The sequence below is a fragment of the Spinacia oleracea genome, chromosome 2 (assembly GCF_020520425.1).
Source record: "Spinacia oleracea cultivar Varoflay chromosome 2, BTI_SOV_V1, whole genome shotgun sequence".
Lineage (NCBI taxonomy): Eukaryota > Viridiplantae > Streptophyta > Magnoliopsida > Caryophyllales > Amaranthaceae > Spinacia > Spinacia oleracea.
Genome location: NC_079488.1, coordinates 52,883,530 through 52,900,358, shown reverse-complemented (window position 1 = coordinate 52,900,358; position 16,829 = coordinate 52,883,530). Strand labels below are relative to the sequence as shown.

General features: G+C 37.0%; 1 protein-coding gene across 3 annotated transcripts in view; it reads right to left on the bottom strand.

The window, feature by feature from the left end:
- LOC110793972 (RNA polymerase II C-terminal domain phosphatase-like 2) overlaps positions 1-16,618 on the bottom strand; it is a 31,116-nt gene extending 14,498 nt beyond the window's left edge. Inside the window, exons 1-9 of one of the 3 annotated variants that reach the window (XR_002534853.2) lie at positions 15,607-16,561; positions 7,187-7,397; positions 2,830-2,987; positions 2,683-2,753; positions 2,450-2,555; positions 2,277-2,366; positions 1,967-2,102; positions 1,594-1,862; positions 1,419-1,473 (exon numbers count right to left, since the gene is read on the bottom strand). Coding sequence is in view for 2 of the 3 variants with exons in the window: in XM_021998908.2 (XP_021854600.1) it covers positions 1,419-1,473; positions 1,594-1,862; positions 1,967-2,102; positions 2,277-2,366; positions 2,450-2,555; positions 2,683-2,753; positions 2,830-2,987; positions 7,187-7,397; positions 15,607-16,356 (1,846 nt within the window). In the remaining variant the exon portion in view is untranslated. Of the gene's footprint in view, positions 1-1,418; positions 1,474-1,593; positions 1,863-1,966; positions 2,103-2,276; positions 2,367-2,449; positions 2,556-2,682; positions 2,754-2,829; positions 2,988-7,186; positions 7,398-15,606 lie in introns of all 3 variants that reach the window. The other 2 variants (XM_021998908.2, XM_021998909.2) reach the window with 2 other exon arrangements.
- Between the last annotated feature and the right edge of the window lie 211 nt (positions 16,619-16,829).

Sequence of the window (16,829 nt, the reverse complement as noted above, 5' to 3'; positions counted from 1 at the left end):
TTTGGATGAAATTGTATCGTGGCACCTAATTAATTATCTACGTGGCACTCAACTATTTTAAATCAAAAATAATTTCGAAATCTTATTTTTCATTGGCCGAAAGTCCGAAACCATTAAGTTTCCTACATGGCACTCTAATATCGGATTAATGTTTGATTTTGGATTGAATATTATTTTAGATAAGTGTTTGATTTTGGATGAATTTTTTTTTTTGATTTTTTTTTTGGAATTATTAGAGTATTTGATTTTGGATGGAGTTGTATATATTAGTAATTAATTAATTAAAATATCTATGTGACATCTAATTAATTATCTACGTGGCACTCAATTTTTTTAATTCAAAAATAAATTATAAATCTTATTTTTCATTGGCTGAAACCAATAGTAATCCTACGTGGCGCTCTAATAATTCAGCAAATATGTGTATATATATATATATATATATATTAGATTAGGTATGACAAAGAAATCCCAGAAAAAAAAATTATTGTAAACACTATTTTAGTCATCCTAAAATAAATATACATTTTTAACTCAAAATATATTTTCATGAAATGTCGTGCTTAGGTGGCGCTCTTTATTATGTTTAAAAGTTCCTCTTTTAGACAAATAGTTAGATAACTAACTAGGCAACTAATTTCCAAATAATACAACTAAAGTCTTGCCCATAATGAGAGACATGCAAAAAAAAATACTACTCCCTCCGTCCCGGAATACTTGACCTGTTTTCCTTATCGGGCCGTCCCTTAATACTTGACCTATTTCTAAAAATGGAAATATTCTAACAATATTATATTATTTCTCACTCCACCCCTATTAACCCACCTACCCCCAACTCCATACAAAAAATAATTAAAAATTCAACCCCTACTCTCCCCCAACCCCACCTCTTAACCCACCTACCACTAACTACATTAAAATAATACCCCACTATCAACTACTACCTATTAAATTAAATAAGTCAATTCAAGTCCCTTAAACTCTGTGCCGGTCAAACCGGGTCGAGTATTCCGGGACGGAGGGAGTATACAATAACACGAAAAAAACAAGTTCTATCCATAGGCATACTAATAAGACAAACAAAGATTCTACCACTTGCAAGGTCTTACGAGGTCAAGCCATCAAGATGTGTGTAGGCTACCTTTACCATTAAAATAATTGAAAGATGTTACTTTAGCTAGAAAAAAGTACTATTATGAATTTTAACAATGACGAGCTAACAATGTAATCAGAATTAATGCTCATCCTGTATCCAGATATCAATCAGCAAAGAGCACCTTCAGACACAAAAGTTCACGTAGACAAACACAAAAAAATCACTCAACATTGCCAATCCTGTACCCAGATATCAATCAGCAAAGAGCACCTTCAGACAAGTGTAACCAAATATTTTTTCTTGAAAGATTATATATACATACCAGCTGTCTCACTAGCAGGTAGATTTTGTTTTGGAAATTCCTGTCCAAGACTTGCCTGCAGTTAGTAAGAATTAAAGCATGGACTAAAAGACATGAATATGCAACAAAATTAGTAGTATTAAGGATACAAATTAATAAATAAGCAATCGCTAAAATAAAATGATTTGAGACAAACCTCATCGGCCCTGCCCCTGGAAAACTGGACCGATGAAACAGATGGTGCTATGGTGTGTCCAGGAAAACTCGAGTAAGCTCTTTGTTTATCAACTTTAGACATATCAGACTCTTGCCCATGCAAAATGCCTCGGTTGCTCAAGAGTCCCATACTCCCATCTTCTTCTACCAACCAGCTACCTTGTGATGTCTGAGCAGGTAATTTCAGAATAGGCGGATCACCTGACGGATTTCTTACTTCTCTTCTAGCTGGTATCCCAAGCAGGCCCTCTAGAATATAAGCAGAGACGGATGAGAAACACGATGAAAGATCATAGTTATTTTTTCATTTCAGCAGTAGAAAACCAAAGTGAAGTGAGACAAAGCTTTTATACTTTGTGAAGGCATAGTCGCTCTCAAAGGATTAGCAACACCTGAAACAGATGGGATTGACTGCTGTAGTGTTTCAGATCTCAAGTCAGGAATATTATTTGCTGAATTAGCATCTGAGTCCGCAGCAAGTTTTTCGTCCTAAATGAAAGTAAAGAAAAAAATTGTCAAAAAACGAGGACATCATATAATGAAAAAAAGAAAGACAGGTACACAATTCATCTTAGATGTTAAACGGATGCTTTTTACAAAACATCAACAAAAGGAATCCAGTAATAAACTACTCTGCTTATGTAGCAGGAGCTAAAGACTTACTGATTGCGGTAATCTCTGTTCAACTTCTGCACCAGAAATTCCGTCAGTCATGGGAGCGTTTGCGTTTCCATTTGGTGCAAATCCGGTCTCCTGAAAGTATGCATAGGTCAACTTTGGCCATAAGCATATGCACTCCTCATCAAAATGCTGTAAAAAGCCAACTAACTTCATACCTCTGAAATCAAATAATTGCTCACATCTGGCGGGGAAGGTAAATTTGACATCTCATCTTCATAAAATAACTCAAATATTTTCCTCAGTAAATTTTCATCAAATTCTCTACGACAAATCAGATCACATGTCAAAGAGGGAAAAAATAACACATGGATATATGCACTGCAAAGGGGTTCACACATGTGAAGCACTCCTTATGAGTATTAAATATTCATTCTGGTCAAGCACTTACTTGAAAAAGCCCCCCCTCACGTTGCATGCAACATTTCTAGCTACGCATAGGACTGGAACAGCATTTGCTGTCTAGAAATAGATTCACATGTAATTAGTCTCATGTAATGCTAGCACTCAGTAAAGTGCCATAAAGTTTATTTTGTACCTCAGCTTGGGGAGCATAGTATGGGGTAAATGCAGGAACCACATGCACACGTGGCTGATCTTTATCCTCCCACACCTTCAACCGGTCATCAATCACCATTGCCATGTTAGGATGACAAACACCATCTTGAAATACATGAAGCAAAGATTTTCTTGATCCTGCAACATTGACAAGAATAAGAATAAAGATATCCCTTTAAGTTCCTTTGAGGATGTTAAAAGTGTTGGAATAGGTTGGGGGTTTTCCTATGAGACTTAAGGAGGGAAAATATCGTGTCGCCACTATTCCACAAGTATCAGTCAACCATGTAGGTCCTGAATTTTACAAAAATAAAAATTTGGAGGACAAAGGGAAGGGTTAATGGCTTTCCCTTAATAGTTAATACAGTGACAACAAAGAAAGAGCGATTCCTACCATTCAGACAAATTCTTCCTTAATCTTGTGAATAGGAATCTTAAATTTATTTTGAGGGTTTGTGAGGAGTTGAGGACCTCAGTACCAGTACTTCTGTGTTTGATGTCCTTAGCAAAAAGGTCAAAGAGGAAGTTGATGAGTGACATTTATGTCACTCATAGGGTAGTAATTAAGGCATTATTAGAGTCAGTATTCTATTATTTTTATTTGCTTCCGTTTTTTTTTTTTTGCATTTGGTGATTCATCCCTCGTCATTTATTTTAATTGTGTAGGTGAGCGATTTGGAGTATTAAGTCACGCTTTTAAAGGGACGAGTCAATTCATTACATGGTCAAGCTTATCCTACATCACACACCCTTCCTAAACTACACCACATCAATCCCAGCCAACAACCCAACTCCCTCGTCACATCTCCTCCACCTTCGCACAACCGGCAAAAGACATCAAACACCACAACCAACGGCAAACAACATCAAACAATTCAGCCCAAAAATCGCAGCCAAAACAGAGCAAAAACAGAGTCGTGTACCCGCAACAATTTCACGCACCGCACCTTCACGGAAATCGCCTGCAAAAAAAACATTATGATTGTTGCAAAATTGATGTTTCTAGAGATGTGTGCCCACGCTACAGAACGGTGCGCCCGCAAGGGTGGGTGTACGGAATTAATGAAGGCTCGTGATCGCACGTGATGGTGGTGGTGCTAGACCTTTGATTTTCCGTCGTACATTGTCCAATCAAAGGTTGTGATTTAGTGAGGAAGGGCTTGAATTAAAATTGATGGTCGACGATGATTGGGCGACGATGATGATGCTCGGTGATGGACTGATGATGATGCGTGGGTGGTGATGATTAAAGATGAACGGCGTAGGTGATGATGATGCGTGGGTGATGATGAGTGACGAACGGTGACCGTTGATGATGACGGTTGATGAACGATGATGATCGATGAATCGCATAAATGGATGCGAAAGCAGGGCCAGGGAGAGCGAAGAAAAGGACAAAACGAAGGGGGTCTGCGTGTTTCTGGAGTTGGGTGGCTGGAAGAGTTCATTTAGTGTTTAATTATTATTATTTTTCTTTTTCTCTCTTTTTAACTCTTGTTCTTTCCTTTTCTTTTCTTTTCTTTTACTTTCCTTTTTATTTTTCTCTCTTTAAATTCTTTATTAGCCTTTAGTATAGATATCCTTTACTCCTAATTTTTTCAACCAACTTATATCAATGTACATAATTAGTTTAGTTCATTCCATTTTTTAGGGTTTTAGTTAGTTTTTGGTGAGAGAAAGTGAGGGAAAATAAATGAAAAATTGGGGCTTATGAAATTCAAGGGTGACAACTTGTATTGAAGGATCAACCAATTAATCAATGAGCAATTTCTATCTCTCTCTTCATTTATTGCTTTATCTATTTATCGTTTTAATTAGTTTAATTATTTTTGCTTAGTTTATTTTCATGATTTAATTAGTTATTTTATTTCTTAGATTAATGTTTAGAATCATGTTTTTAGTTGTTAATTTCTATAAATTTTGTGTTTTTATGTTGATGGAGTAGTTATTGGTTAGGGATTGGGTTAAAACCCTACATTGATTGGTTTAGGCATTCGTGATTGGATTTTAGGGATTTTTCATGATTAAATTATTATATGTTTGAGCATTCTCAATACTTGTTGCATTCAATTAGCTACTTGGGTGTTACTTGATTTCTTGAGGTCGTTTAGTTGGGTTGGAAAGATATTAAAGACCTAACCTTGACTATTTGGTTGAATTGGACTTTGATTTACCGGGGTGATAGTGTAGAACGGGAGTTCATGCTTGATGCTTAGGGAAATTGCTAGATACTGGGAGGTGGATGTAGCTACTCGTGAATTCAACGTTCATACATGTGGTATTCATGTTCTACGCTCTATTTCCATTCCTCTTGTGCTCATTCCATGATTCGTTGTTGTTTGACCTCATTCCCTAATCTCGTTTACCTTTGATTTCTAGTTTAGTTGATTTAGTTTTAGTCGGTTAGTTGACTTTTTCGACCCCGTTCCGACCTAGCGTATTATTCGATTAGCATAATCTAGTGCACCTTAGTCTTTGTGGATTTCGACCCTTACTTATCGCTCTACTTGTGTTTAGTGATTAGTTTAGGTAATTTGTTTGATTAGGAGAGACTAGTAACGACCTAGTTTTTCCCTTGATCAGAAGTTGACAATAACTTTGTTGAGGGTGTCAACTGTCAAATATCCTTCATATAATTTCAGACTTACACTAAGGATGCTTCTCTCTTCTAAAAAATTATCCTGGACCCATAATGTGCAATGGAATATGCTCCATTATTTTCCACTTTCTTTTTTCTCCAGTCCCTGTGGTAAGGTTCAATTTATGGGATGAGCAGATATTCATTTTAGAATGTTGAGCAAAGAGAACAACTATAATTCTCCTTTATCCACATATGTTCTGCCTACTCTACATAATGCTTCTGTTTGTGGTTTTTTGGCGCGGCAATACTTAGAACTTACAATTTTGGAGATCACCCCCGATAGCGAATTAGGAGCTTATATGTGACTCTTTGGTTATTAAATTGACATGGAATATTCTAGAGTGTGGATGGAAGGTTCTACTAGTAAGTCCTTTGTTTTTGTGATAAGAAAAGAGATTATATTCTATTAACAGTAGGGAAAAGAAGGGCAAACAATGAGGACAAGCTGTCAACTAGAGACAAAATTACAATGCCCCAATTTCTTTGTCCTCCCCAACCGAGTAACTCTTGAAAACCCCACTGCCCTCAGCCCATAAAGATGCAAAAAATGTGATTTTCTTCCACGATAACTCACAAGGTAACAAAATTCATGAAAAGACCGTAGAGTTTCTCCTCCACCACACACCACATAATTGTCGTGAAAACATAGCGTCATAACATTTTCTTCTCCTTACCAAACCCCTAAAACAAATTTGTAGCCAATCTAATATCTCTGAAGGGAAAACACAAGTTTCCTCATGAAGAGTAGACAATCTCCTCCAAAAGTTACTTGTCATTTCACAATGTAAGAAAACATGTGAATGACTCACTATTAGCATGAAAAAGCAAGGACATATCTGGTGAAATAACCAAACATGGCCTATGCTTTTGGAGCATGTCATTAACGTTAATCCTCCCTAACGCCAATGTCCACACAAAAGGAATGAAAATATTGAAAATATGGGGCCCAAAGGCCCCCACTACCAAGCACCATCACGAAACCATCTCTGCTCTATTTGGTCTAATTAGATGAAAGGATGAGTGAATGAAGATGTTGTGAATCGGCAATTATCTTTCGAGGACAATTGGTGCCCTGGTTTGGAAGAGGAAACATGGTGCCCTGATATTAGTCTGGGAGAGGAAACAGAAAGTAGTCGGAGGGGTGCCGATCATGGCCAACGGGAGATGGTTAGTCACTTGTGCCACACAAGGGATTAGAAATTTTGTTTTCGTCTTAAAATATTATTTATTTATGTCCAATTTGATTAAAAGGGAGATGTTCCTGTGAATGGTGTAGAAGAATATGAAGATGATGATAGAGAGGATGAACGAGATTTATAAACGACATGGTAGAGAAGAAGATGAGATATTTCCAAATCTGGGTTAGATAAATTTGGCCTAAATTGACAGAGGCAATGAGGGAGGAGAGAGATAATGGTATGGGTTAGATAATCAAATGAATGGATTTGTAGGAAGAAAGAGATTTGTCGATTTGACTAACATGAATTAGATATAGTCAATTAGAGCAATTGATTTTATTATTTTTATTTTTGGGTTAAGGTGTTGTTTAACGTTTTTAATTAGTTTTAAAAATACTAAAAAATTAAACCAAAACCACTTTTGTATTTTTTAGAAACAGTAGACATAAAACATAAAACATAAAATGATACCGAACGGACCCTAAACCTCTACGAGAATAGAAAGTAATTCCTCTTACCTGACTTCACGCATACAACCCGGTTCAGAAGTTGCTTCGCATTTATTAGGTTTGCCTCTGGGTCAAGAAGCCTCCACATCTCTAAAGCATAATCTCTCTCAGCCATGGTACAGACAAATACTTCAAATCGTTTGCGCCCCTTCGCTGTCAAGTAACTTCTTAAGTCCTCCCAAGCAGGTCGTAACCTCACAAGAACACTGGTATCACGATTCTGCCCACAGAAATTCATTTATCAGCCGTTCTGCTGATTATTAATAGGCGAACATTTTCATGCTGAAAGATGACTACCCAGTACCAACAATACGGGAGCTGTAACTGCAATAGATATCTTAATACAGGAAGAAAGAAATACTCTGTATAAATTTTGTGAAAATCCTAACTATGCTCAAAATAATTGCGCAGCAGTAAAATCTTAGATCACCAAATACACAAAATATGGAAAGTGATTTAATCATATAAGTATGGTCCTAGAAGGACACTCTAAAAAAATTGTTAAACTGTGATGAAAGCAATACTACGTATATCAAAGTATAACACATTTTCTTTTTCCCACAAACCCACAAAAAGGTACATCACATTGCTTTTGAATCAACCTTATTTTCTTATGAACACATATTAAAAGGTTTTTTGGCAGAAAACTAATTTAGATTAGAAAAAGGCTTCAATTATCAACATGGGCGGACCTATTAAGCCCTGGAGGGGTCCAAAGGAACCCCATTATTTTCAAAAAAAATTTGCTAAACTGATTTTGAGGTAATTAATTGCAGTTAATTAGTTAAAATATATAATTAACGTACAATAATCTTAATGAAACACATATGGCATGATGGTTGCTTAACTAATATTCTACCCAAGCCACCTAAGTTCGAATCCTCTTAAGGGACATTATATGATTTATTTATTTTATCTTTTACTTGTCGTTTGTTGATCCTCTAAATTCTTTATGTTGTTTTTATTTTTTCCTTTTCCCTTTTTATGTCATCTTTTCTTATCACTTTTTATTTTTTATTTGTTGTTTCTATAATGATTCATAATTTAAATTGATTTACAAAAACACAAAAAACGTATAGTTTATTTTTTCTTCAAACATATTTTATAATTTCCATAAGATATGTTTTTAATGTATATTTATACTCCATTTTTATAGACTTATAGTTGCATGTTACCTTGAACTTTTTAGAGATCTATTTAATTACTTCGTATATAAGATTTATAATGCCCCACAAGCGTTGAAAATGATGTTCCTTTGTCTTTTTATTAGTGTTTGTGCGTGCTATTTGTTCAGAGCCAATTATTGTAATAAAGTAAATCTCCTTCAAGTATGAAAAACTCGTTTTCCATTTTAAATTGAAATTGCGCTCAATTATTATTATAATTTGGACTATTGTTATGAAAATCCAAAATTAAAGTTCATAAATTCTCCACGTATTTTATTACGACGTTCATAAATTTTTTTGGACCCCCATACATAAATTCCTAGGTAGAAGCAATGGGGAGAAAATGCTCTGGAAGCATTATTCAACTGCTGTTATGATGCTATAGTTTTTCGGCATACATTTACACAATTCTTCATTGGCATGAATTACTTTGAAAAAGGTAACCAAACAAAGAAGAAAGAATAAGCATGCAAAGAAGTAGAAAATGATTTATTGATTTTTGCATCGGGCATAGCCAATGAGACAAAAGACAGAGGCCTGATAATTTTGAAAAAGGACATGCTCTCTAGCTTATGATGCATGTTGAAATGATACTTAGCATTAGCTTTGTATCCCATGGAAAGCCATCTTCTCATGATAACAGAGAGGATCCAGAAAAGTAGAAGACCCATAAGATTATCAAATGGTTAATGTGCAAGGGAAAGGTAATGGAAGATTGGTCACTCTGAGAGTAGACAACAATACCAATGTCAAATTTAGTTCACAACAAGAATGCAGTTTAGAGAGATAGGCTTCTTTTTACTCTAAAAACTTACCAATGCATACAAACGAGAATTGAAACTGGCATAGAGGTGAATGTGTATAAGCTAGATGCAAATGTGTTCTTCATTTCAATCATATTCATTGACTGAAGGGGTCGAAAACAATTGCATATGTTACACAATGAGAAAATTAAAACAGAGATTCAACCAGAATCATATTTTGAGTTAAATATCAAACATAGAACTCACCAAAATCTCGTGATTTGAAATTTTTAGATAAGAAAATGAAGTCTTACAAAGATGACAAATAAAAGAAAATACGGTTTTTTCATGAAATACCCCCGAGGTTTGCAAAAACGCACCAAATACCCTCGCGTGTTTCGATTCACATAATATACCCCTATTTTTTTCCAAGTTTGCACCAAATACCCCTAAACCGACCTTCCGTTAGTCCTCCGTTAAGTCGTGTTTATAATTCACAGAATACCCCTATTTATAAACCTATTGCACAATATACACCTATTTGGAAACTAAGTTGCACCAAATACTCAAACTGGTTTTAAACTGCAGAATTTGATTTCCACAAATTGTTCACCTAATTATATTGTTGGTGTACATATCGATCAGTGCATTAGTCAAGTTTAAAACTCCACCACCAAATCAGTGCGATTTTTTGGTGTAGTATTTACAGGTCAGGCGCTTAGAATGAATGATTTACTTCATTCGTATTAACCTTTTAAACTTATAGGAGCTACCTGTCGTCAATCCTAATCTTCTAGCTCTTTCCCAAAACTCCACCAAATCAGTTGCAATGCTACCGATCAAATTCCATGTCAAGTTCCCAATTTTACCACTTCAATATTTATGAAACAAATGGGTCCCAAGTACTATACCAGCAAGTCAGCAACATCTAAGTACACTCTACAGTCTACACCAACAAAATAATGGCAACAACCAATTTTTCAAATGACAGATTAGTTAATTCCTCTGAATCTCTGGTTGTTTGTCACCAAATTTTTTATCAGGACTTGGTGCCATGTATCCCAGTTACGCTTATGAAGGAACAGATTGAAGTGTGGAGAGGACCGAACCATGAACCTGTGGGGAATGGAACTTTTCTTTCAGCGCGGGAGTCCGTTGAGAATTCCATAAAAAATTTGGTTTGGGATTCTTGAGGACACGAGCTTGTGTACGGAGTTGCTACAAGTTCAAGGGAGATCTGGGAGCAGTTTAGTATTTTCTTAATGTCACAGAAACTCAAGTGGTGGATCGAGATGGGCTAAAATACCCGACCCAGCCAACACAAGAGCAACCACCCGCGCCAGCAAACCTATCCGTGGATGCGAAAGACCACCCAGATTCCACCACCCCCGTCGCATCCATCAGCAACCACCACCCTACTGTCGCAGCCATCAACAACCCCCTCCCAGCCAACACACCGCCGCGAAACTTCCGCGCCACCGGAGAATCGACAACCTTCCCAATGCGGCCACCGGAAAACGACCACCCTCCGCGAAGCCAAGTCGACCACCATCAGCATCTGATTTAAGTGATTCTCCGGATCACTGCCGGCGACCAGAGATCGGCCTCCGCCGGCGAGGAGAGAGAAATAAAAAAAATATGAGATCGGACGGATCTACCCAGAATTACTGGGTTTCGAGTAGGTTGAAGCTTGAAGCACCGGGGAGAGGAGAGAGAAATAGAAGAATATGAGATTTTTTTTTTTTTGAGTTTCTGCCAAAGGGAAGGTAAGTAAATGGGGGTCATAACACAATTAAGGGCAAAATAGTAAAACTCCACTAACGGTAGACTAACGCCGTTAACTGTTAGGTGCATCTCATGAACAGTACGGATAAATAGGGGTATATTATGTGAATCGAAACACGCGAGGGTATTTGGTGCGTTTTTGTAAAGCTCGGGGGTATTTCATGAAAAAACCGAAGAAAATAGGGTGCCAGGTACTCTATCACCAAAAGAGAAACCCAGATTACCCCCCATAAACAGCCCTAAACAGAAGCAAGGTGAATTCCCACAAAGTAGACCTGGTAAAATTGACTTGTATCCGATTACCAACCCGTGAACCAAACTCTACCCAAATCACTTGACCCAAATTGTACCCAATCCAATTTCGACCTGACCCGCCCCACCCAGAAATCAACGTGTCTAAATATTGATTATTTTATCATGACAAGCATATAGGTGCAAAACCGAATATGACTCGACCCAAACAAAACCCGCACCGAACCCAAAATCAACCCCAAACTGACCCAACCCGAACCCAATCCAAACGATCCAATTGCCACCAGTATACCACATTAGTCTCCAAAACTATTTGTCAATTTTGAAAATTCTAGTGTTCCCCTCTATCACAAATTACAAGAGTCAGACAAACAGATTTCACCAAAATCTTTTTTGCTGGAGTCCTTACCTATCTTTATCACTTAATGCTCCGAATGAGTTCGTTCAAGAGAGAACCGACATTTATTTTACCAATAAAGAGATGCAGACACCAACTTTCTAAGAGCCAAGCATCCCTCCTCCTTGGGCAGAATAAACTAGAGTATTGCAACCTCTGTTACCTCATTCTCCATCCAATAGAATGTCATAAAGGCAGAATAAACTAGAGTATTGCAACCTCTGTTACATCTAAAGAAGTAATACTTTTTTCACTCATCAAACGTATTAGAAACTCTCATAACCATCAAATTCCGACAGAAACCACTTTGTAAGAAAATCAAATTTAGAGGAAGTGAGCGCCATAAAATCCTGGGAATTGAAACTAATCCACGAATGTTGCACACGAAAAGAATAGGCATTTGGTAAATCAAAAGTGAACAGGATATAAGTAACATCCAGCATAGTATAATTCATAAATCATTGATACCGAGTACTAGAGGGGTCACTACGTCGGAAGCGATTCCAAGACAGATATATGGGTTTGCAACTTACTGAAATGAACAAGAAAACCATATTGTGGATGCTAATTTCCATTTCCACTGTTATTTGCCCACTCTTTTAATCTACTACTCTTCATTAGTGTCAATTATGTCAACGGGAGAACTACAAAATGCAAACCCTATTATAGAGAGGGCTGAGCTAATGAATATCTGCTCGTTGTTAGGCCATCAAGGTGAGAATTTGTTTTTAAAATCCATTATGGGGCTCCAGGGAATTTCGGTAACAACTCTCTCTCCAAGTACAATAATTTGTTGAATTTATGATAAAACATTTGATTGGAAGAATCCCATATAGCAGTTCTTCCTCGTTCCTTCTAGGGACCTGCATGTTTATGATCAATTTCTCTCGTACGAAGCAGCAGGAACAACCGCAAACTTTTTTTTATCCCTACTTGCACTTTGGTGAGGACATTTTTGAGCTCCAAAGAAGGTTCCAGAAAATGTACCTTAAAACTACAAAATCAAGACTAAAGACTTGAAGATTGTGAGGGTTTAATGCAGGGATTCTAGAAGAAAAAGAATGGCATTGTCAGTCACAAAGACACTGCGACCTTCCACTCTTCCAGGCGTCCTTGAAACCCTCGTTAACACCCAAAACCATTTACCATAGAAAGAAAATGGCTTAGTAGATCAACAACACAACAAACAAAACAAAAAGGATAAGAAAGAAGGTTTATCCTGCAAAGCCCAACGAAAACAAGCCAGGATGAACACCTATTATCGATTTCCTCCACCTGGACTTCCAACCTTCGTGTTCATAACATTTCTCAAAAGCCAATTTCAAACCAACAATCTCATGACCCCTCAACATAGCACCACAAATTACCTTATTAGCCGTGAAAGCAGCACCCAAATCCTATCTTCTTCTTGAATTTCCAAAACAAAATAAAATCCTAACTTCCATATTTAAGGAGATCACACCAAGACTATTTTGAAAAATCTTTGACCAGATCTTTTATACACTAGTAAAGAGGCTAATAGGTCTAAAATTAATATTCGGAGGCAGCTTCTTCTGAAGGGTAATAGTAATAAAGGTCAAACACTCAAACCTATACCTTCACCTGTAAACCATGTAACACCTCAACCAAGTACTCCTTCACCATACTTAAATAGTTAAATATGCCTCACAACGGCTGTAGTAAAACCAGATAATATGTTTATCAGAAAAATGTTCTTGCAGTAATCGCTGCACTAATACTTAAAAGATGGAGGTAGTACCATAGTACACATATGTAACAATCGGTTATTATAACTTTGATTCACAATTAGAAATCTTCAACATTGTCATTGTAGTTCAAGTGATTTGAAATATGTTCTTTTGACTGTACTTGAAAAAAATACTCAACAATACCTTGTTACTTCTAGGATACTCGGACTGGGAACTCAAAAATCAAAGACTCGTGGACGCATTTTAAAAGGATCTGAAACTTAGATTTGGACTAGGAGTCACAATATTCAAATCATAAATATAGATTTTCACAATTCAATTTTAATAAAAAGCTAACTTTAAAAATTAGTAAGGAACACTTGGTTATAAAGTGAGTCTTTAAATTTTGTTTTTATTGTTTTTAATTTTTTTATTTACTTTCTACAAATACAAAAACGGAGTTTAATATAGTAAAGTTCGGTTAGAAAAGTCAAAGGAGTAACCAATCCCTTTATCCCCTTTTGTTTGCCCCATTTTCCTTTACGGGATGTCCCAAAAAGATTGCCCCATACCTAAAATGACCACGGAGGACCACAACTTTACTCTCACAAACAATATATTTAGTCCCACTACTTTCATCTCTTGTCAACTCCACCCAACCGAAAATTAGATAAGTAACTCCATCCAAATGGGGAAAACAAAAGGGGTCTCATAAAGTATTTCCCAATTCCCACGCAAGTAATAAAGTGTGACAAGTATGACAAACATTTAAAACACACAAACACACACACACACACACACACACAAAAAAAAAGACAGATTAAAGAGTTTGGTGGATCTAGACTTTTTCTATTTTAGATCAACGGCTAGCAAGTGCAGCCGGAGGTCGACCAGGATCTCATTTATTTGCAGTCGGGTCGTATCGCGAAGACACCGGTACGGGGGGTTATTTTGCAAGGAGTTGAAGAATATATAGTTATACTACCATAGAAGAAAAAAAACGCGTATGCGGTAACGGTCGCGTTGTCGCGGAAACCGCTTGAAATGGAAGAATAGAACGGATCGCGGCTGACGCGGTGTGAAGTTTTTAACAAAAACCACATTATCATGTCTAAGCCTTATCATTACATTTTAAGTCTAAAAAGTATTATATCAACACCATATAACCAAATCTATCCTAATATGAGTGAGTATTATATTCTGTGAACAAATAAGCACTCGAAATATCATGTTTCATAAACTACATAACAAATTACAAAAAATATGTTTGGTCATTTTGTGTAAAAGAACGGTGTAACAGGAAAAAAAAAACGTTTCACGCGGCGAGTCACCGTTACGTAACGGACGACGCGGAAGAAAGACGTGATTTTTGTCAAACCATAACGTAACGGGGTTTCGCGGAACGGCAAATCTAAAACAGGTTACAGAACGGCCGAGTTTTAATTCCATGTATACTACCTTTCTCCCATTTTCCTCTTTAGTTTGTCCCTACAAGATTACCCCATTTCGTTACTCAGTATTTGTTAACAAAGTCTCCATAATTTATTTCTAACCCCATGTACTAAAGGAGAAAACCACCTACCTGTACAATAAAACACTTCAAAAGTGAAAGAAGGGGCAAACAGTAAAAGATGGAAGAAGTAGTGAATAAGAACATGAGTCATACAGTGGAACGGCTCGCATAGTTCTGTAATAGCCTATAATATGCATCTCGCGATGAAAAGATGAATGTTTAATACAAAATAGACTTTTCTAAGGAAACAACCTTTGCTTAAGTTCATGGATTTATCACCCTACATATGGAACGACAATACTATATTTTTAAAGATTTCTCTAACCATGCACCCATCATGAGATATTGGGGAGTATGATAGCAACTCATGTCCGTACAATATGGTTCTTACCTCAAAGTCCTCCACAATAAAAACCCATTAAATTGTATCCAACGATCACATCACAAAATCACAACCATCCTTTCTGTCATGTCACCATCGGTCCGGGTAATGCCTAAATTGGCAAAATACGTTTACTCTCCAGACAAAATAAAGTTCCAATGCAACTCCACTTACACGAGAGTACTATTTGAATCCTAAATTAACAGTCATTTACTTAGTGAGGAACTAATAGGAAACACCAGAACATGTGGCAACCCAATCAAATGTTTCCGCAAGATTGAAAAGCATATAAGACCGAAAGAGCAATTCAAAGCAAGGCCAACATCATCAAACCACCTCACATGACTAGTACTCAAATCAAAACAAGATTATCAATCTATATAGATTGCACCACCAAAAAGCAACTTTATATTTTGAAGTGAAATCTTCAAATATACTCAATACATATAACAAACAATGCAAGAACAAAGACAACGAGTAATGAGCAAAGGAAGTTAAGTCACCTCCGGATTAATTCGAGTAAGAACAAGATGCTTCTCAGGCAACCTAACCACAGGACGGACAAGAGTCTCATGATTCTCAGACAATGGAGAAACCTCCTCCAATTGCGCCTTATAAACCTTTCCACCATCCACAACACAATCATTCTCAGCATACTGCTTAAGCAACGCCCGATCCTCAGCGTACCTCTTCCACTCCCCATTCATCCCCGAAACTCTGACGGGGTCCCCCTCCCGGGAAATCCAACTCTTCAAAGCATCAATCCGATCCTCGAAAGACTTCATAGTATTGGCAACAATAAGAGTTTCATCGAGATCGAAAACAATCGACAAACACCGCAAATTCAACATCCCTAAACAAGAAACATAAAGTCCAACCGGCGCCCCATAAACCCAGAAACAAGGGAACTTCTTTTGCTTACTGGGCATTGCAACAAGATGAATCTCCTCATTATTAAGCAAAACTACAGCCGATTTAAGCTCATAGAAACATGAGGCGTGCAGACTCAGCAGGTTTGGTTGCTGCTGTTGGTGTTGATCAGAAGGTTCGAGTTTGCAGAGGAGAGAGAAAGGGGAAAGGGTGTGGAGGAGAGACAGTGGATGACACCTTTCGCTGAGAGGCGAAATGTGATGGATTCGAATTTCGTTGTTAGGGAACTGGAATTTTGTGTCTTTTGCAACGAATTTCACCTCCAATTCTCCTAAACTCGCTTCGCCGTGAAATACCGCGATTTTCGACCCTAATTTGCTCATGCTATCCCCCAGATATTCGATTTGTTGTAGGAATTGATGAACTAATTATATCGAGTATGGTAATTTCGAATTCAGAATTTCATGGGAATAAAATTCTCATCTTTATCTGCAAGTTCGTTTACAGAATTGCCTGCGTTCTTCCGCACGCCTGTGTATTTCGATTCTGAGTGAAAGATGGAAGATTAAAACATCAAATTTCACAATGCATACATATATATAGGGCTCGATGAGCTTACTGGGAATGGGATTACTGCAGTTTTGCGGTTTAGAGCAACTAAACGACTGTGTTGCCCGGATGATGCCCGATTGCTACTTTATTTACACTAATATAAATTTGATTTATGTTAATTTAGCATAGACTAAGATAATGGAGTAATTTGGTTGGGCAATATGTGTAACTGTCACATGAGAGTTATTTCGTGATTTTAAATAATAACTCTATTTTTTACATAGTTATTATATATTTTGTAGAG